The sequence below is a fragment of the Apteryx rowi genome, unplaced genomic scaffold (assembly GCF_003343035.1).
Source record: "Apteryx rowi isolate R43461 unplaced genomic scaffold, aptRow1 scaffold_16, whole genome shotgun sequence".
NCBI lineage: Eukaryota > Metazoa > Chordata > Aves > Apterygiformes > Apterygidae > Apteryx > Apteryx rowi.
The window spans coordinates 1,250,309-1,272,944 of NW_020447863.1; the positions used below are offsets into that span (position 1 = coordinate 1,250,309).

The window sequence follows — 22,636 nt, forward strand, 5'->3', positions numbered from 1 at the left end:
CCTTGACACAAAGGTGACTTAAGATAGGCTAGGGCTGGATTGTGAATGCTAGGCTTGAGGTCCGTTGATTATTCCTGCTGACTTCATTGAGGTCTGAATTTCAGTCTCGATACATACCTCTGATGCACAGAGGATTTTCATGCTCTGTCTCATAAATCTCTTGCTTTACCCGTGTCCTGTAAATTTGACACCATGCTCTTTCTGTTTATCGTACTTCCAAAGTAATTAAATCATTTTTGTGTTTAAAAATGTTTTGTTTGGCACACAGGGGTAAGGAGGAGAACACCACAGTGTACCAGCAACTTAAGGATGAATCACCTATCCCGTCTGCTTTTCATAGCTTGTCTGACTTTGATATGTCAGAAAAGTCATCTCTTGGATCACCGGAGCACAAGCATGACCTAGCAGAAGGACAGCATGGCATACTGGCACTTCTGCCAAACAAGTTCCCTCCAGGTAATTTTTTTCCCCCTGAAGACTGACTAGATATTGGGGAAATGTGATAAATAAGACACAAGGGAACTAATTAAGAAATAATGAGGAATGTTTGTCTTTTTCAGCTTTCCATTATTTTGCATAATCATTGCAATTTTCAGTAATAAGGCAGACAAAGATGACAATGATTAGAACTACCTCCTGTTTGAAACAAAATTAACTATGATATTTTGCATCTTTGTTGTTTTAGACTATCATCTTTTACAGTACTCCAGACGGTCTTTAAACAGACAAGTTATGAGGGAAAATAGACAATTGTCAAGAGATTATTACATTGAAAAAGAGAATTTTTCTAATTTTATAAAAGCCAGTGTTGTGTTTCCTTGAGAATTGTAAGTGCTGCATAATTAATAAGTGGTGTCATGTTTGACCTGGATAGTTTCGCTAAGCACAAGTGATGCTTGCGGTAGTTTGTTATAGGCAGTGATGAAAATTTAATAGCTGAGATAGCACGTACTGTTCAGGAGAAAAATATTGCAGACTAAACCAGGAGTGTATGACATGGATAAACTGACAAATAAGGTAGTGACAGTTAGAACAGATAAGTTCCTGAGTAAAGCCGAAACTTACAGCCGATGGAACAAAAATCATGGAACAGCAAAGCAAGAAGGAAAAGGTACTGTAATGAAACTTGATAGAACAGATTTATTTATTAAGGTGTGCGTTGTGTAAGTCAAAGTTAAATTTATATCTGAGTTACCCTAGTAAGCTTCCCATTGTTATAATGAAAAATGTATGCAGTTGGTGCGTTGAGTCTAAATGCGAAGCTGTATTTCAGAACTTTGAATTCACTTCCAGATACAGGGAAAATTTTAACTAAGCAAAATTATAATCTGCTACAGTTTTGTAGGAAGAAGAAATAATAAAAAAAAAATCTTAAAACAGGACATTCATGTAAGTTAAAACATAGAACAGGAGTTTCAAGACTGTTTCATCGTATTTCACTAAAGGCATGGTTTGTGTAGTATATGAAAAAATACTGTTGTGGAGCCAGATATTTAATGTCTGCCATTTTTAACAGTTCTGTATCATTTTTTAGTCCTAATACACATCAGGTATGATGGGAGTACACAGTGGATAGGAATACAGTCATTCGCTCTACATAAAAAGTGGTCTCTTGGTTTATTTAGAGCTATTAATGGAGCATCTGCAAGAAATTCGAATCCTGAGACAACGTTTAGAAGACTCCATAAAAACTAATGAGAGACTGAGGAAGCAGCTTGAAAGACAAGTAACAGACAAAGAACTAGATCAAGGTAAGAAGTTATTTCATTGTGAATGAAATCTACCTTTTCTGCTTGAAGTCTAAAGGATCAAAATCTGTTGGAAATCTTTGTATGCTTTTTTTGAGTAAACCCCACGCCTTTACAGTTGGAAAATGAGGTGCTTTCCTCTGAATACTGCTGTATCTTGAGTTCTGGCAGCAGGCGCAGCTTTTCCACGCTGCCTGTGGAGTGTCATAAACACAGATCTAACGTGCCCCTTCCTTGGCTCCATTGCTTGAAGTGTGTCCAGTTTTGATGCACAAATCTTCTATGGGATACAGGTACACCAGGTGCCCTCACACCTGTAGTTGCACAGGTTGCCTAGAGAGCAGGACTTGAGTGTTATCAGGTAGTTTTATGCCATTTGATGATACCACGGTTGAATTTCATCCAGAAAATTGAAAGATCCTTCTAGTCCTGTTATCAGCTAACAGCATGTATTTTTTGTCTTTTGGATTTCATTAGATCACAATAGACTTTGATTTTAGGTTTTGCGTTCTGATTTTTAGGATGTCGTTTTATTTTAATTCTCTGCTATGTCCGGTCAGGGGCAGTTGCAGGTGAGGAAGCCAGTGGTATCAGGATAATTTCAGTGTGGCCTGGGCCTGGTATAAGTAGAGGAGAAGTTGCTTTGCTCTAAATTACATTGTTACTATTGAAACAAAGTTTGAATGTTGTGGAATTAGCTTTCTTACCTCTTCTGCTTTTATATCAGGCATGATCAGTACACTGCCGCTGCTAACAGGCCTGTTGGAGATTCCTCCTCTGGAATTTTCTGACTGCTTTAAAGCAAATAGGTGCTTACATGCTGGGACAAAATAGCCTTAATGGAACACAGAGTCTAGGCCATGGTATTCAGCTTGTCATTTGAATTGATTGGTGTGATAAATGTGTGCTACACAAAACAACACTGTGAGTTTTTTAATGAAAATACCTGACAGAAACTGATGAAAATTTTAACATAGATGGTTTTCATTCCAAACTCTAATATACATCAGTGGATGAAAAAGACTAAAAATAGGAATGCAAATTCAGAGTCACTGCTCTCTGTTGTTGGTATTTAACATCTTTGAAAGCCAAGCTCTGTGGTACATTTAAAACTTTTCACAAGAAGGTAGCCAGGCTCTCACTAAGGGGGCTTTCGCAGCACCTTTTCAAGCACACAGTACCAGGCCTGCTTTCCCACACTTTGCTTTGTTCTTGTTCTCCTTCCCACACTCTCCCCCATAGGACAATTGATTAATATGCAATATTACTCACAATGGAAGCAGGCAATAAAGACATACATGCTTTCCTCTTACTCAATTTCACTAATATTGACATTAGATTCATTATGTTTTACATCATCTCCACGATCCATTTCTCTTGTTGTTTAAATGGATACTACCTACAAATGGCAGCTTGCTTTCAAGAATAATTTACACTGATGGAAAGGTGTATAAAAAGCATCCATTTCATTCATGAAGTATTTACGCTGCTGGAAGGGCATGCTGTTCTCATGAAATAACCACACTGAAACAGTTCCAACTCTTTTACAGCTTCGTAAAGATTCTGGCAAGGGCATCCATTAATCCAGTGAAAGTATATTTTCTTTATAAACTGTCTTAAGCCTTCCATCTGTCTTCTTGCTGCCTTAGTACACCTACCAATGCATGGAGGAAAAATTTGGAGAAGGGAAAAAGTAGCTAAATGTTACTGACTTCCAGTGTAAAAAGAAACTCCTATGTGATACTGAAGCAGATCTTAGCCTTGAGACATAACCTTTAAAAACAATTTTTTACTTTTTACTTAATATCCTTACTTTGTTTTCCTTTAAAAAGCAAAACAGAGTTGTAACATACTTAATTGTTAATGAGAGCCTCTTAAATTCATTTTCTTTTGAGTTGTTTGTTCAACAAAATTTAATACAGAGAATTATTCCCGTCTCTCTGTTATATGTTGTATGTCTACGCACACATCTGCCCACTATTTTTGCCATGCTGCTTCTGGTGTTTAGATTTTCTAAGTATTTAAATGCCTCTTGGCTTCTAGTATTCTATAAATGACAAAAGTGCTGGTAATGACTACATCATTACTATAGAGCTGAGATTTGAAGTGCAAGTAGAACTAAAATAATTGCTTCAATCATTTCAAATGTTAGACTTCAAAATAAAATCAAAGGTTTAATTTTGAGTTTCCTTGGTTTCAAATGTTATTAACAGCAGTTAACATTAAAAAGGTTTTTTGTTTGCTTTTTATAACCCATAAGTAACTAATGTATATACTCAGACTTATCTTCAGCTTTAGTACCTTTTTATTTTACTTTATCTGGGAATGAATATTTATTTCCTTCCCCTTTGCTGTGATTTTCTACAGTGTCTGTCCTTCAGTCAGTGTTTCCTTTGAAACCTTCAAGGTACACTTCCTTAGCACTCACTTTTTCAGCACGTAACATAATGGAAACTCAGGGTACTGCAATTGTAGGTCCTGATGCTCTGGTTAGTTGGACCTTTGCATCTATGGAGAGTATAATTGATGTCAGCAGGGTTCTGCACAGAAGTAGTAGTCCCAGTAGTGGGTCAGATTGCAGGATTGTGGCCTTATTACCACTGGATCTACATTATCCCTTATTATGTAAGATAACTAATAGTTATATTCTAAAGCTTTTCAGTAGGACTGTGATAGCATAACTTTTCAAATAGGATAAAGCTGGGTGATGGGCAATAAATTAAATTAGAATCAAGATGAGACCATCAAGCTTTGCCACTTCAAGTTGAATTGCTTTGTTAAAAACTGAAAGGAAAAAACCTTTTGAGTTCACGTAGCTACCTCAACTCTTTAACATATAGATAGTAAAATGCCATTAGTGCCAGGCTTCTAGAGCCTTTGAGTCTTTCAGTAACGACAAGAGGTGCGTATCATGGCACACTACATCCCAGTTAGGTAGTGAGTAAAAGCCTCAATTGGGATTACAATAAAATGAGATTACTCAGAGGAAGTGCAGCACATCAAATTGAGCTGAACTGCCAGAGCTGAAAGGCATCCTCCTCATATATTCAGCTAATTTTTTGCCAACCAGTTACTTCTCTATCAACCAAATAGTTGACACACTTATAGTTATCTGAAGCTTTAAAGCATAGCAGGTACTGGGACAACCAATCAACTGAAAAATACTTTTAATAGTAATGTTAATTCCTGTGGGTCCTGAAGTGTTTTACTGACTACAAATAGGTTATAAGGGGCAATAACAATTACTGCACTTGCATTTCAGAGGCAGCTACCTTGAGAGTGGAATAAGGCAGTTTCCAGAATGCACTGTGACATTACACATTGCTGTGGGATGAACAGCGTAAATACAATACCCAGACTGGAATTTGACCAGCTGGACACTCAATTTAGCAGTTAAATTCATGTGACTAGTGCCACAAGATCCTCAGAATAGGATTTATCCACCTTAAATTTCAAGAAGTCAGACATCTAAACCTGTGCTGGTTCCCCAGAGCTCCTCTTGGTGGCACTGGAGAGGAGCATGCCTCTTCAGAGGACAGCGCAACTCATCCGCAGAGAGGCGTGCAGAGGTTACATCAGATGGGTCACTCTCTGGACGTGCCTGTTTCTCCCATTGACTATTGATAGAAGCCCTAGTTACCTAAATTTAAGACTGATGAGCCTCCATCCCTGCGATCATAAATGTGTTCTCAGTTGGTAATCAGAGGCAAGTACCGTGATTCCAGCTTTATGTTCTAGACTGGCATGGTAGCAAATGTGTTCTCAGATTTACTACCTTTAATTCCTACATTACCCACTGTGGATTAGTTTGTATCATCTAGCTATCCTCTATAATGGTAGCATTAAATACAACAGAGTATGAACAGCAGAATACTGAAATAAGAATTTTATGGAATACCGTAGGCCTTTGTACAGTTTACATCATTTTAAAAGAACAGCAGTGTTAGAAAATACTCCTGCATTTTGTCCTGTTGCATTTTTGCCTGATAGGTAAAAACTACTAGGGGTGATTTTGCAATTTTTTAATGATTGACCAGTGATGGGAGGTATTTTGATGCAGAGCTTTGAGTCACTTGGCATTAACCTGAATTGCCTCTCAGTTTGTGGTGATAACCTTCAAAATATATAGGGGATAAATATCTTCCATAGCATGTTTTTTCTTTAATTTTTTAAATTGTTCTTGTCTGGAAAGTTTAATATTTAATGACCTAGAGATGACTCATAAATCATTTTTATGTATATATTTATAGGTTCAGCAAACATTTTTATCCATGGCTCAGAGCAACATAATTCCCTGACTTCTGAAATTCATTTCCTGAGGAAGCAAAATCAAGTTCTGAATGCAATGCTAGCAAAAGGATCCAGAGGTAAAATGTAAAACTATGCTTTACAAGAGTAGACTGCAACTCATTCCAAATTAGCAAACAGTGATGTATTTAGAGTCCATTTATTAAATTGGCCTCCCTATTCTTCCCACGTCTGAAATTCCATACTTAAAGCATTCAAACGGGTTTAACAGTGAAGGAGATGGAGCAATGTTCCTTCTTTCTGTTTATTCATAGCATTTTCAATTTTATATGTGCTTTCATTTCTTCATTCTTTTTGCATTGCTTTCTCTTTATATGTTCTTTTTTTTCTTCTCTCTGTGCTTTTTAGTACTGTTTTCCTGCTTCCTTTTCCCCATGCCTCTGTCCTGAAGTCCTTTAAAAAAAAAAAAAAAAAGACATGGAAAATAGACTAGAATTATTTTTGTTAATGCAACCATTCAATACAGAAGACTTGCAAAGGGAAACAAACTAATTACTCCTAGGCTCAGGAGTCTGCTGCAGAGGGTTGACTGGACAGATTAAGTATCTTCTTTTTGGAAGCACTTTACAAGAGAACAGAACTGAGGGAAACAATTCAGAAGTATTTGTAATCTCTTAGATTAACATTAAACTTTCCTTATCTTCACAACTGTGAAGAGAGATCATTACAAGTCTATCCTATTCTTTTCCCCCAAGAAAACCAGCAACTAGCAGTTCTTAAAGGCAGCTTAAGCTAAAATTAGATTATAAGTATCTATATTTTCAGGGCAATGTAGAGTCAATTTGCATAAAAGTACTTGTGCTTCTTCGAGTCATGCATTTTCTCATCTGTTTAGCACTTCTTGGTGCTTAACAGTTTGTTCAAGTTCTACTTTTTTATTAATACAAGATGTTAATGCTTTTGTTTGTTTTCATGTTTGACAATATGATATGTATGATATGATAATATCAGGGTTTCTTTGTGTAAGAACCATGATGAATAAAGCATTCTTGCCCTTGTGTTTTAAAATAATGCCAGTGTCTCTGGAGTTTGTGGGCTTCTTTTCCTTTTTTTTTTCCTGGACCCACTGGAGAAAGAAAAGCCTCTTAAGTATCTCCCGCTTGCTTTAGTCTCAAGTGCTTTCTGTCTGGTCTTAGCTTTGACCTCTTCAGTAGTGAAAGGCTGGGGATGCACATGTTTAATAGCACATGGGAATTACCATGTTCATACACTTTTGACGAGTCTGCTGAAGATGAGTGAATTTCTAGCTGTCAGGAAATGGAACAATTCCTCTCTGTTGTTTCTTTGCCAAGGTTGCCGCCTCCTTTTCCAGTGTTAAACCTAGGGTCACAAACTTGGTTATTTGTCCCTTAAGCCTCTCTGGTAGTAGATATCTCAATATCATCAGTTGTCCCTATCAACAGTTCTTTGCCACTGAATCAGTTTGGGGGAATCTCTTTTTCTAAGGAAAGAAGGACTGGTATGACAGAGTTAGCAGGTAAGGAAGGAGAGGATGGAGGGGTTGCTATGGGACAAAGAGATGGGAAAAACCCCAGTCAGCTCTTTCCTTCCTAAAAAGAAGTCGAATTTGTTATTTGGTGAGGCTAGGCAAAATTCATGTACCTCTTTGGGAACATGCTGCCACAAGTTTTTGAATGCTGTCCTTCTGAACAATTTCAAGAGGTGTTGGGGGCATTTGCCTTATCAGGTTGTACACAGGTTTTTATTGAGCTTGTTTATTGAATCCTTTGGAAGTCCTGGGGGTTGAATGTTGTACTGTTACAGAAAATGCATCTACCAAAAATAGTTAAAAAATCAAAATACTGAAATCCTGTGCTCACAAGAGCAGCTGTTACTTTGTCCATCTCTAAGAAAGCTGATTTTGTTTAAAAGCATGGCTTCAGTGTGTTGTGGGCATTGCAAATACCTTGTATTTATTCTTGTTGCAGATAAACAAAAGGAAAATGAAAAGTTAAGAGAATCCCTTTCTAAGAAGAATGCAGTCATTGAGCATCTTCACAAGGATTATGAATGCATCAAGAAAGAAAATGAAAGATTGCAAAAACAAATTGGCAAAAAGGAGGATGAAACCAGATATCTGACGCGTGAGATTTACAGCAGTCGTAATGAATTAAACAGGTATTGATTCGGTCCGCATTTAGACATTCATTTAGAGAAGAAAATTGTCAGTGTGACATGCATGTGCTTAGCCATGGCCATTAACATTAATGAGGTGCATAGCTATATTCAAAAGGCAAAGGAAAAATTATGGAAGAAAGGGGAATGGATTTTAGATTTTGAAATGAAGAATAAGAAGAATTTAACTTTTAACTTAGTGGTTCATTGGAACATTACAGGTTGCAAACAGAAGCGAATGTAAAGCAACATCAGCTCTCTGAGAATGACAAATTACTGCAGTCACTCCGAATTGAGCTCAAGGTCTATGAAAAGTTGGAAGAAGCAAGGAGAAGGAAGACAGGTATAAATGCACGATTGTTTCTATACAGTTCTTGGCCCTTGCAACCCTTCCCTCTCTGAATATGATCTTGTCAAAGGACAGTAGGGCTGGGTCAGTATTTCTTTGCTTCTACCTATATCTGCTAGAGAAAGTATAAGTGACAAGTTGAGGACAGAATGCTATTTTTTACATAAGAGTATAGCTGTGAGGTTGAGCTGTGCAATTATGTTCTGAGTAGGCACACCAACGTTTCTTTTATCTTGTTAGCTAAGCTAACTGCCAGTATTGAAGAGGCAGTGGCTCAGGTTGAATAAGCTTCATGGGGATACTGAGTATTTACTTGTCATCTAAACACATGCTGTTCCATTCCCGCAGCTGGTGCTTACTCAGCTAGCTTGTGCTTTCTCTTAAGACTGAATATGGGAGTAGTGTCTTCTCTTTAGGGCTGGAGAGAAGTGCTGGCACTGCTTTCTAAATGAGACATTTAATCATTTCCCATGTGGTTTTCCTCACTAAAGGTGAGGGGTAGAAATGAGACTTATATGAGTTCTTCCTACTCTTCCTACCCCTTTAAGGAAGTTACACCACCGCATAGTTGGTGTTATGGTTAGGTAGAAGTGTCATCTTTACCAGACCAGAAAGATGGTCTTTACTGCATGCTTTCTATAGGATCCAGCAAATTTCCAATTAGGAGTTCATGTAGAAACTAATTTTTCTTCCTACTTGTTGGCATAGGGCTTTAAGCCAAAGCTGTCTCAGGGATAGAAGCAAGTTTCCTTGCGGAACTCATAACATAATTAGAGAGTAGCAGCACCGTCCTCTGCTGTTGTGAGCCTCTTCCTGCTCTCTGGAGAACAGTTTGATTTCAGTGTGAAAGAATACATGCAATTGTTTCTGTACTGACTCCCTTCTATGAAAAGATGAACACAGCTCTTGCTTTTCTGAGCAGATTGGTTCCTCTGGTTGCCAAGTGATCACTGTTCTCTTTTTCCTTCAGTGTATAAAATTAAACTCCCAGATGTACTCAATCCCTCCTCCTCACTCCAAGATTACCTGTTCCTTTTTCTTTCCCCAGACTGTGTATTAATGCACTTCAAATTTTGTAAATCCTCTTCATTCTCTTATTATTATAATTTTGCTTTTGGCATGAGACTTACTAGCTTTTATGGACAAAGTGAAAATAATTTTCAGCTCTTTAAGTCTTTTGAGGGTAGAAGCAATTAAGGCTTGCTTTTTTGTCAAACCATTATCTCAATACTGTTTGTAGTTAATTCTTAATATTGAGGATAAAGCTGGCTATAATTTACTTGCTCAGCATTCCGATAATGGCTAATATTATTTTAATTGTTAAAGATGTTAAGTGTTTCTGTTAAAATTTTTTCAGATCCCAGACATGATGCATCAGAAGAATTTCGAAAAGATCAAAATAATCCACTTGACTTACATGAACTATTGACTGAAATACAGAGTTTGCGAATACAGCTTGAAAGAAGCATAGAGACAAACAAGACTTTGCATGAGAAATTAGAGGAACAGCTTTCAAAAGAAAAGAGAGAGGAAGTGGGCTCAATGTCAGCTGCAAATATCAACTACCTTTTCAAACAAGAATCTCAGCATTATGCAGGAATGAATGGTACTGTGCCATACATGCTTTTATTATACTGTTGAGCCTATGCCTTGTTCTTTAAAGATGCTTCTTTTCTCTTAAAGCCTCATACAACATCAACTGCGCGATTCGGGAGCTGTCTATCAGCCTCTCAAATTGCTTTCCTGTTAGAGCTATTAGTGCATCTGGAGGTGAAATGCACACTGTGCTGTGTTATAGTCTCCAACTATCAGGTGCTTTTCATTCAAGAAAGGCATTTGCAGACAGTATCTGGGATGGAAGGATGCCTACATTAAATTGCCATAAATTTTGCTTACCTGGGGATTCTTCTTTTTAATGCACAGCTCTACAGCATTTGTTAGGGGTGACTATGTATTACTCAGGAATGATCAATAAGTGCACAAGATGGTCTCTGTATAAATCAGTTGTCCCCTCAATGCCCTTGAGGAATATTTTATCTTTATTTCAATCACTGTTAAGCGGTATCATTTTAGCAAATCGGGGAAAATGTGATGTTTACACTCAGGGTTAGACTGTGGCCCCAGTATAGATGTGTATGGGATACAAAGGGCACAAAAATGTTCTTCCTTGCAGCTAATGTACCCTGCATAGTAACAGCTTCCTGTACTTAGAGCATAAAGCCAGCCCTCCTGCCTGCACAGGTATACGTCATGTTATGTGAAGGAATAATAGTGGAGCTTTTTGTGTCCGTACACTTTGCCCACATATGCCTATCTAAGCAAATGCACCACTCGGAGCAAGCTGCACTAATCAGAGGAGCAGTGTGAGAGCTCATGAGACACAGCAGGGTTTCTTACCACCTTACTTCTCTGGAGGGTCCACCATGCCTGATCAGAATCATACTTCAGGTGAAAAATATAATGAACCTACTCCATGCCACTCTGTACGAGTAAGGGAGATGCTGACCGTGGCAGATAAATTGTAAAGATTGCTATCATTCTCTGTGCCCTTACTACTTGAACACTAAACTACAATCATGTGCTTCATATGGAGGTGTTTCTTTAGGGCCAGTCATGATCAAGTAGATATGGAGTGACTATCAGGCAAGGAATATATACCACCAATATCCCCAAATTGCATTTGTTCCTGATAAGTTTCTAGATAGAGTCCTAGATGTTGCTCTTGACCTACATCAAGTTAAGTAGTTAAGAGCTGGAGAAGCTAGTTATTTCCTTGAGAAAATTGAGATACAGGTTTGATAGCTTGGTTTGATACGGACCAGGAAGACTCCTTGGAACACCACAGTCAAATTTGTTAGCTTTCTAGATGTACTGTGATACTTTTCCTACCCTGTGTTTTTTCTCACAGGTATTTTGGGAATTTGGAAGGTGCAGAGGATATAGATACAGTGACGAAGAGAGAGGTTATAGTTACGGTCTTACGGATGGTATAGCTGAGGAGAATGTCATACTTTTTGTCGAGACTTAATGGGAAGCTTATATTTGTTGATTATATCATCTTCATTCAGGGTGTATTTTAGATTTTCTGAGTACAATCTGATTTTGAGAGAAATCTAGGGCTTTGGATAGATGCTAAAAACATAAATGTAAGTAAATGCTGCCAGATACATGCCCTCAGTACTAGAAAACCAGCTGTGTCTCCCTGCTTCCTGACCCCAAGTGTAACATCAGCAAAAAAAAAGGAACAGAAGCAGGGCTTGGAAGATTTTTTTTTTTTTTTTTTAATTCTTTAAGTTCACTTCTGCTGATACTCTTCTCTTTCCCATTTTGATGTATAGAAAATCTTTGCAGATGCCCTGCTGCTCGCAGAAATATTGGTGGACAGTGCGTGTCACTAGCAAAAACAAGTACATCCAAAAGCCTCTTAAACATGCATATCTTCTTTATCCCAGACTTTCTGTTTGAGAGAAGTCTAGTGTTGATCTGCTCTTCATGTAAGGTTAGAAAAAGTTAAAACAACTTTTTTTCTGTCCTAGGCACACACTTAGCATCTAAAGATGACTTAGACAGCACTTCACACTGCAGTAGCACATCGTCTTCTAGTACCGCGTGTATCCCTCGTCTTGTGCCTGGACATCGTATGTGGGCAGACAAAAATGGACGCCACGTTCTTGGCTTGATTGAGGATTATAATGCTCTGCGGAAACAGATTTCAGAAGGGCAGCAGGTTTTAGCAGAAATGGAGATTTCTTTAAGAGAGGTCACTGGTATGAAACTGCAGGAGCCTGGAACAAAGGTAAACAGCGAAAGCTGTTAGAGGATGGTGAATTTTGCCTAGAGATGCAAGGTGTATAGATTACACAAAGAACCGGGCAAATGGTGCAGCAGGCTTCTCTGAATAACTGTCAGGGCACCTCAACCTTGACAGTCCAAGTCTCATCTAGATGCAGGCACCTATTTGTAATTTTGGGCTAATGAAGCTATGGGTAGATCGGTTCATTCTGGTTCTTTAATAAGCAATCTCACTTGCAACTTAAAATAAGGTGGAACAACTTGCTTTTACTATGGAAACCGGTAGTTGTTACACTGAAAATGATTAACCCCCCCCTCCCCCCAAACAGATAAACCTCTAAAATGCTTAGAAGGGGTTTAAACTGAGGGTGTGTATCAGTAACCTAAGGATAAAAATAATTAAGGCAATCTTGTTATAATGAAGGTTTTGGATAAGCCTGGGAAATACGAGACAATTAGAGGAAAGCTAATATGCAGCTGAAAATATGCAGCTGATAAGTACCCCACTTACCTATATTCTGCCCTCTAGCAACACCGTGTAATAACTGTACATTAATGATTGATGTACGTGTATGATGTAATGAGGGCTGTATCATATTTTTCTACCTCCTGGTATTGGTTGAATACTTTAGCAGTATCTTAGCTAGTCTGGCAATTTGAATATCTTATTAATGATCAAATCTTGTCTTTTAGACGTAGTGTATGCTCCTTTCTGCATCACACGTGACACAGTAATATCAAGTCATGTTGTTCCTGCTATAGTCTTAAACATAATAATTCTTAAAGCAATTAAATGTTTGCCTCGTATTGACTAATATACGAAAGGAAGTATATAACAGATACTTATTTTTTCCTGTAAAATGAAGAGGAAAAAATAACATTCACTTATGTTATTCTTTTATTACTTATTACTGTTAATTCCCGAATACAGTAAGTGGCCTGGCAATGTATTTGGGTTGGATGGAATAAGACAAATCTAACTACAAGCTTCAGCAAAAGGGAAGGAATGATTTGTGCATGTCTATGGCAGATAATAACGAACTAAGAAACTTATATTGCAACAGGGAAGGCTGAGATCAGACATTTGAAAAATATGTCAGTGGTAAAAACAGTGAAATGCTGGAATGGGGACTGCTCAGGGACACTGTTGAATAACTACCACTGGAGACACTCTTTTAAGAAAAGGTTACATTAATGTTTTTGAAAAACTGCATATAGAGTTTTCCTGCCTTGGAGCAGGAAGGTGAACTAGGCGACTAAGGTCCCTTTCACCCTTACAATTTTATGATCATATAAATATTGTAAAAACCGTGCCCGTGAGTCTTTAAAAACCAGAAGGTGATAACTGCATGGTTAAATTTTCACTGTTTCCCTTTCATTGTTATAATTAGTAAAGCTATTGAAGATGCAGTTTACAACTATTCTGAAATTCTTTTTGTGGTATCACATGTACTCACACAGTAAAACGACGTCTGGATGACAGTTAAGACTCTCTGAAGTATCGTATTCAAATGACCTAGTTAAAATACTAATAATGCCTGAAAAAGTCATCTCCCTGTAAGATTTTAACTTTTTTTTTTGTTGGTGTAAAGATAAAAGCAGTAAGTTTCACAATTTGCGGTTTCCTACGAAGCTTTTGCATCACTGAAGTTTTAGATTACTTAGCAAATGGGACGTTTTACGTGACAGGAGGATTCTGGTTAGATAAGAATGCGAAATAAGTATTCAGATGATATGTTGGATGGGGGCAGGAAGCGTGAATGCTTTTCTTTCACTACCCTCCCCCTTCTCTATCAAAATTGCATTTGTAATTTATTTGCTCCCCTTGCATTCTTTCCCTCCTTTTTCTCTTTTATTTCACATTTATGCAATTTCTTCAGTTTGGTTTTCTCATCTGTCAGCAGAGGAAAACATTTTATGTGTGTCCTGATAGTTATTTTAGCATTAAATGGAACAGTTTAAAGGGTCTGCTAAGGAAGAAACATCTATATTGCTTAAATTGATGTCTGTAGTCATTTGACTTTCAAATACCATGACACAAAATGCAAATGGAGAAAGAAGAGAGTTGCCAACTATTTCCATAGCAAATCTAGTAAATGTAACCTATTATTAATCATGGTTATTGATTAGGATAAATCTTATTCCTCCCTCAAATTTTCACATAATGTATAATTCAACAGTCTTTTTAAACTAATAAATTAGTTTTTTTGTGGCATCCACTAGCTGTGTACATCATCTTAAATATGAAATCTTACTAACTGGATTTACACTATTAATTAAGATGACAATTTCATAATATTTTAAAGGCAAAATATAACATATCTGTAATCCTACAATATAGGTTCCAGACCAGGCATCACTGCATAGCTTTTCTGCAAATGTTCACACAGTACAGCAGATTTTAGAAGAGGCTGCGCGTTTATTGAAACTTCTCTGGAGAGTTTCCCTTCCACTGAAAGCTGCACACAATACTATTCACGGCGCTCAGGTACTATTACGTTTTATTTTGTTTGGGTTTTTTGAACTGTTGTAACGTGTCGAGGAAGGTGCGTGAGTTAGGAACATGGCACTTGGGGAAATCTTTTGAAGATCGTGAACCCAGGATACCCAGATTTAGGTAGCTCTAGTCCCTGAGGACTAAGGCCAAACACATGCTGGTTTTCTGTCCTGATCATAGTGTGTGCTGGGGGAGTTATTCACAACAGACTTCATAGTAAAGATGCAGTCTGTAACGCCTGGTTTGTGATAGTCAAAAGACATAGGCAGGTGGCAACCATTCAATTTTAACAAAAAAAGGGTTGGTCTCCCTTGTTATAAAAAAACCAAACTCAATTTGATTATGTACATGCCGGTGACAACAGAAACTTCAGCAACTTTGATATAATCTGAGTTACATTTTACTTTTATGTTTTTGATGTGTAAGCTGTAAAATAGCAAGTTTTTTTAAAAGTGCGACAAAAACTCAAGACAAGTTTTATAACATTTTAACTAAAAAGGATTGCACTATGCAAATGAATGAAAGTAAACCGAATGAGGAATGAATTATCTATACTGTCATAATACTACCACTCAACAATGAAACTGTTTCAAACTCTGGCTTTAAAATAAATCTGAAATGTTTTCCCTGAGGTTTTTGTGTGTATTTCTTCAGGGAAGCAGGACATTGCTGAAAAAATAAAGGTTTAGGAAAGCAAACATTTAATATATCATTTTAATAACATTTTTTGTTAATATTTTCTAGTGGTCTTAAATGTGTAAAATCACAAAAGTAGTAAGAATAAACTGTACTGTTTAATACAGATCACTCATATTTCAATTCCATATTTCGGATGTCTTGAGAAGTGTGTACACTTCCATTTCTACCCTTATATATATAAAATTTATATAGACAGCTATATGCTGGCCTGGATTGCAGTATCTGAACATAGCACGCAGATGCACAAATATGATTCAGTATATCTCTGATGCATCTAATTCTTACTGATCTAAACCTTGATCTGGATCGGTCACCCCTGAAAATCTGACCCAGTGCTGGAGATCTCAGTTTCCAAGACCAAACCTAATCAGAAGCTAATAGCATCTTTTCTAGAGTTTCTTACCCAATGTGCTGAGATCTTAAGGACATTTGATTGCTTCTGATGTCTTAAATGCAGTTTATGAAAGAATGTCTCTTGAAGTTTGATTCTAAAAGATACTGAGTATTCACTGCCGTCTGTTCAGCCCCACAGCAGTTGTGAGTAATCAGTTCTTCTGAAGAGCTAAATGCTAGGGGAGAATTCCAGAAGACATTATTATTTAACAAGTGGCACAACAGCAAGAAAAATGTACAAGTTTAAATTTGCATGAGGATCAGATCAGCAATACTGGCAGACTATGTCAGGGCTACTAGTAGTCCTTTTCCACAAGCTACTGACCATAACTTGGATGGAAGTGGTGGTGAAAACTGAACCTTAAATAATGATGCTATCAAGTAATTTTGCAATAAAACTGTTCCTGTCACTTGTAAGATGCCTTTCAGCCCTTTGATTAAGTTAGCATCCACTGTTAAAGGCGCCTTAGAGAAGGAAGCTGGAAGTTTTGAACCTGGCATACGGGATACTTGCTGGTCCCACAGCACTGGCCTTCATTATGTTTTCTAGCTGAAAGCAAAAGAAATGAAAGGAATGGAAGATTAAAAGCAAAAATAAACACTGGTGTTAAGTCTTTTCTCAGAATATCATAACAATTAATTGTGATAAAAGTCAGCTAAGAATACATCAGTTCATTCATTATAACACTTTTCTCTGTAAACGATGGTTGCCTCGTGGCAGATGGCAGGAGGAAGTGAAGCTGGAGGACAGGCAGTGAGTGATGTGGCACTCCTTTAAGGAGCTGTCCGTACCCTGTAGAAGTTTGAGGGCTCTTGTACAAAAGTATATAGCAATTAACCATGTACAATGTAGTTTTTATAATAATTCTGATATAATATTTTCTTCTTTCAATTTAGGATGAAGGAATGAAAGCAGAAATATTTAGGTTGCGTAAGAAACTGTCTGAGCAAGAGAAGAAGTTGCATAGCACAGTGAAACGTTTGCATTCCACAAACCAGCTGAAGGAAAACATGGAGAAAGTCATCATTGATCAATGTTAGTGATTGCTGCATTCCTGGTTTTTATTTTATTATTTTGTACTTCATGGCTACCTAGCTAAAATCAGAAGCAAGGAAATGACTGTAGGCTGTGACGTGATGTTTTACTCTTAACAGCCATATCTGAAAGATTATATGGAAACAGGAAAACAAGCATGACGTGGGCTATATTCTAGTTGTGCTAGACACATGAAAATCTTGAGATAGAAGGCTTCTGCTGTAGAGTTTGATCTGTTCATCAGCAGAGATTTGAATGGAGCTACACCTTTCCTCTGCCTTCCCAATTGCTGTGGCAATATGTGTACTGCTAGAGGTGGATTTCTTTTTCTTCTTAAAAAATCTATCATTAACTTCTCTTAGAGATAGGACTGAATGACTCATTGGTCTATGCAAGCATAGCATTCATGTTCTCATGAGTAATTAATTTGGAATGTAAGGTGTTATACAACATACAAATTAAAGAAAATGGCCATAATACTATAAGTTACTCAAGTCATTTAAATGAAACATAGAGCTATTAATGTTATCTTGTTCCATAGCTTACAATTTTTATATATATGTTACATGTATCTTCTGCCTGAAGATTGTTGATTTAGTATTTATTGGCTGGTTTTGGTCACTTCTTTCAGAGGTGTTGTATCAAGTGACATAAAAGTTACTTTTATTAAATACAAAGTTATATTTTGTTCAGGTTTTAATGTTAAATAGCTCAGTTTGGAGTTATCATATCAAAATCAAAGCTATTTTAATATGTCTGCCCAAATAATATCCCTGGGATAGATTTACTGATTTAGTTTGGTTAGTTCTTATGTTCCAGTGACATCTCTTGGAGACTTGCTGGGTAATTTCCGTAAGGCTGTGCAGAGCATAAATAGGTAGAGATTTTGGCGTAATGGCCAATATCTTATCCCCACAGCCACTACCCCACCCTCTCTCCCCCACACTTTCAAAAACAGGACATCTCCCTCTTACTTTGCTCACTCTTTTTCAGCACATTCAACCTCTTTGTAATTAGGTCCTAATAAAATGAAGCCTGCCTTTTCTGAAGTCTTCTTAATGCAAAGTACTACCTGGCTAGTAGCAGCTTCACTATTAGCGTCACATACTCTGAATTCTCTTCGTGTACTGAATTTGATATTTTTGATTTAGAAATATCTAGTTTGCCAGGTGAAATGAATTTACTAGCAGAGATCTTTATGAGCAGAGAGCACTCTGCTACCCAGAAAGACCTAGCTACAATTTTCTTTAAGTTTCATTGATTATGGGAATTATGGATGTCAAGTTACCTTTGCCTTAAAGACCAATTTCAGAAATGTTTCTAAATTGCATCTGTACACAAATTCCTGACCAAGTGTACAACAAAACTGGTGAATCATAGGAAGCTGCTGAATTTTATTACGATGCATACACTTCTTTTTCCTTCTTTCTTTCTCCTTTTGCTAGTAAGAAACCACAGGCATCCCAGGAGGTGACCTTGCCTGCCTTCGTTCTCCAAACCTCCTGTTAGCTGGGCAGCTCCACGGAGTACAATCAGGCTCCCACTGTTATTTACTTGAGCATTCCTAAATTTGTTTAGAGGCAGAGACTGGAACATTCTTGTGGCTCTGAGTTTTCCGTATGCTTTCTTCGGGAGAGAGAACTCATTGCTTATAAACCTCATCTGAACCTCTGAACATGTAACAATGCAGTGCCAAATTGCAGTAATCTGCCAAGGGTATAATTATCTCATGACAGCTATACCCTTGGAGTTGTTGGGTTCTTATTATTGTAATGAAAAATCTTTATTGTGGCTAAATTGTTTATTTTTGAGACTGGAATATTAAATTGGTACTTGTGAATGGTATTTTTCAGCGGTTATGGAGCTGACACAGATTAGAGAATCACATATTTAACCTGACATTTCTAAATATCAGTTTTGTTTAGAAGCATCCCTCCTCCATTCACAGGTCTCTTTCTCTCCCCACAGAGGCTAACTAGCTGCATGAATAAAGAAAACTTGGAACTCTTCAGAGCAAGCCACTCCTGCTTTCCTCTAAGCATACATAGGTTGCTTTGTCCTTGAACTGCTGGAGGAGCTGGCTGACTTGTTTTGCCATCTGTCCTCATCTTCCCATCCCATCCTTTTCCTAAACCTCTCCATCCCACCATTTCCCTCTTCCTCCCCCGCCGTCAATAATCTACCTAATACATCAAATTGTAGTTAGATCATTCGCAATCTCTCCTTAAAATGGACAGAAAGTCTCCCTTTGATAACCTTGGATCAAAGGATCCAGGTCATCAGTATCACATGGGGCTGTGCACATCTGTGATGTTAAGTGTAGAGGTGAGATATGCGTACTTTCACATATATAGTTCTTGTTATGGGAGAAACACTTTAAAAAGTGCATATGTTATTTAATATTTGGTCATAAGACTGCAATACAGAGAAGTTTATAGAAAAACTGTGCAGTATTCCGTTTAATCTGCTCTTTCTTTCCAGTGGTTTTAACTCATGATGTCTTGAAGAAGGCTAGAGGAAACCTGGAAGTAAGTAAAATTTCTGCTTGCATTTAAAGCTGGTGGCATATATTCATTAGAGTTAGTCTATTTGCTTTGGGATTGCTACTGAGGCATGATGTTATGATCAAGTCTAGGTGATAGCAGTTTAGCTTGATAAATATTCCATAATATTTGACGTTTAAATTAGAGTTTTATGACTGAACAGGTAACTAGTTAAGTAACCAAGTAACTTTTCTGATGCTTTCCTAGATTAATATTCATATGTCTGTCGTCTTCTTCTAGTAGTTTATTTTCAGCAGGTCACGGTCCAATAAACTGTCTACTGACTAAGCTTGCGAAAAGAATCCTTATTTAAAGCTTCTGTATGTGTTAATAACCGGTGCTGCTTTTTTAAACATAGACCCAATAGGCAAAGCTTCTGTAAACAGCTATTTGCTAATGCAGTGTATTAAATTAGTTTGAGTGTTTAAGGATTCACTGTTCAGATTTGATCTCTCCCAGAGGGTTCAGACTTTACTTCCTGAAGGATGTACTAAACTTCTTGTCTCCTAAATCCCATCCTTCTCCTTGCACCATTCCACCCTGAATGATTGTACGTTTCCCGGCTCCCCCTTAAATTTTCGGTGAATCTTTCCTTCATTATCTTTGTCAGCAGTGCCTTCTCAAAACTCTTCCTTAAGCACCTGCTATACTCTTGTCTCATCCCTCCCTGAGTTATAAGTTGATGACATAAAAAGGTCTTTATGCTTACAGAAACATTATCACTTTAATTTGAAGATCTGCTGAACATAGCAGTTCATATTTGCAGATCCTATTGCAGGATTATGGCCCAGCACTAGGAACAAATTGTGTGCATTTGAAGTACTGCAAAATAGTAATAATTATTGCTTTTCTAACCAGGTTCAACCAGCTGAGAATCAAAAAGCAGCTTCCTATACCAACAAAAAAAGGATTCTCTGAAGGAGAAAGGTCCGTTAATAAAGACTGGTCCTGTTGTTTGCTTCTTCGTGCCTTACTATTTATTGATGTAAAAACGTTCATTTAGCTCTTTTATTGGAGTCAGCCTTTGTCTAAAAAAAACAAACAAAAAACAAAAAAAACCCTTTTGGTAAATAACTTATTTAACATTTTCTGTAATGTAAAAGATGGTTTTTAATATTTATTACAGAAACAGGTACTGGAAGTATTGAAGAAAAATTGAGATTTTTTTTAGAGTTGGCTCATTTAAAATTTTATATTTGTACTTGTGTTAGAAAACCTTTTCTTGTTATAGTCAAACAGGTCATGAAAGAATCAAGAGCATGATCCACCTCTCAACTGTTTCTATATTGCTGAAATCAAAGAATGTAGTTAAAAAAAATACTTAGTTCTGCCAATTGTCATTGTTTTGTAGCACTGTGAGAAATGTTCAGTATTTTAAAGCATTTTAAACATAGACCTGGAAGATTTTTTCTGGAAGCAACCTGATGCTGAGCTTTCTTATTACCCTCTTAGAAGCTTAGATTTGATGCTAGGTCTGAAAATGGTACTTAGAATCAGGCAATTAATTAAAATTAAAAACAACCACAAATCTGTTTGTGTTATTTTGTTCAAAACTTCTGAAATTTGAGCACTTGCTGAACAAAGCAGCCAAGTGATTGCAATGTTCGCAATGGTTGGCGTGGATCATTTGTTTCCTGAGAGTGACTGCAGTTAGTCCGGCCCATCGCTGCAGTATCTCTAAGGTATGGTAGAAGGGCTTGTCATGACTCAGTGCGGGTGTTGGAAACTTACTTTCCAGAAGTCACGATCCAAAGGTATTTTGCTATTGGCAAAACGTTAGACCCTGCTGAGATCCGTACAGCTAGGAAGGAGATCATTTTGAGGGACACAGACAGTTCTGCAATCCATTTTTCTGCTAAAAACACGTAAAAATGTTTCTTGAATTTAAGGAAATCTTTTTATTATGGGTTTTTATGTCCCATGCTGATATACATAATAGGAATATTTTGGCCAGGCCAGAGAACATTATTATAAAAAATGCTTAGTTGTGCTCCCTGTCTGCTCCGCTCGTCCTGCCTCAGGCCTTTTCAGTTTTACCTTCAATCTTGGCTGCTGGCGCAGTCAGACCTGACTGTATGCAATGGGCTGTCAGTGGCACAAAGTGAACTGGGAAAACAGGCTCATTTAACCCTAAGACTACCATAACTGAAAGCGGTTATTGGATACAAAGGTAGACTTCATGGCGCAATCATGGCGCTCTTGAAATAAATGAATTTCACACAAAACATGATTTTTCAAGTTGATGATGTCCCCGTTATACAAGATAACATACACTAGTCATCCAAGAAGATTTGCACCAGGTCTGGGAAATCTCAGCCCGGGGTTGCAGTTGTATCGGCTTCTTGGCTATCGCTCTCTAGAGAATAACCAACCTGCCTCGTAGCCTCCCTCGTAGAAGAGGAATTTATGTTTCTTGAAATGTGGTTGGGGAGATAGATAGCTCGTACACCCATTGAGCTGGCTGAGAGCCACGAGTCATTCTGACAGGTCCGGTGATGCACAGTCAGCTGAATCCGTGCACACCATGCAGAGGCTAAGACAAGTCCTAGGAGCTCCCCTCTTCCCCCTGAAGCTTTGATTAGTTCAAATCAGTTCCTGGGTTTCAACAGATAGTAAGAGCCACTATCATCTCCTCTATGCACATCTCCAAAACGGTTGTTGATATTCAAATATAGTATTCTCCGGACACTGCAAAGACGCTCTTAATCCCTTTGCTTCTCTGTTTGAAGCTGATGCTAACTGGTTGGGGCTGTTCCTTTCTCCTTGGGGGCAGATCTGCACGCCCAGCTTGGGGTGATCGCCAGCGCAATACCTAGGTACAGCACGAGTCGCAGATAATCTGGTGTGTACTGATTAGCAGGATGGCCTGTCCTTTCCATACTCCTACAAGTTTTCCCTGCAACTGTTGTGCATGTAAATGAATTTTTATTAAAGAAAAACAACATGAAGGCAGTGTACTTTTAGGGTGCCTCTTTCCATGATCCCTTGTACAGCCAGCTTTTCAGAGGTTCACAAAAATGGGCTTTAACGGTATGAAAATGGATTTAGTCTGAGGTCCCACTGCCTTCCCACGGGTCTCGTGCTCTGATAAATGTTAGGTGCCTTGGAAACCCCAACCTCCGGTCCCCACCTGAGCTGTCCTGCGCCTCCGTCCCA

The 22,636-nt window shown here is 37.8% G+C and overlaps 1 protein-coding gene across 4 annotated transcripts in view; it reads left to right on the top strand.

Annotated features, from left to right (window-relative positions):
* CDK5RAP2 (CDK5 regulatory subunit associated protein 2) overlaps positions 1-21,010 on the top strand; it is an 83,731-nt gene extending 62,721 nt beyond the window's left edge. For all 4 annotated transcript variants that reach the window (XM_026059597.1, XM_026059600.1, XM_026059598.1 and 1 more), the window contains 11 exons: positions 269-456; positions 1,626-1,751; positions 5,999-6,115; positions 7,985-8,174; positions 8,393-8,514; positions 9,878-10,126; positions 12,057-12,316; positions 14,654-14,800; positions 16,799-16,937; positions 19,419-19,465; positions 20,339-21,010. In XM_026059597.1, coding sequence (XP_025915382.1) covers positions 269-456; positions 1,626-1,751; positions 5,999-6,115; positions 7,985-8,174; positions 8,393-8,514; positions 9,878-10,126; positions 12,057-12,316; positions 14,654-14,800; positions 16,799-16,937; positions 19,419-19,465; positions 20,339-20,398 — 1,645 coding nt within the window. In that variant the 3' untranslated portion in view covers positions 20,399-21,010. The remainder of the gene's footprint in view (positions 1-268; positions 457-1,625; positions 1,752-5,998; positions 6,116-7,984; positions 8,175-8,392; positions 8,515-9,877; positions 10,127-12,056; positions 12,317-14,653; positions 14,801-16,798; positions 16,938-19,418; positions 19,466-20,338) is intronic.
* The last annotated feature ends 1,626 nt before the right edge of the window (positions 21,011-22,636 follow it).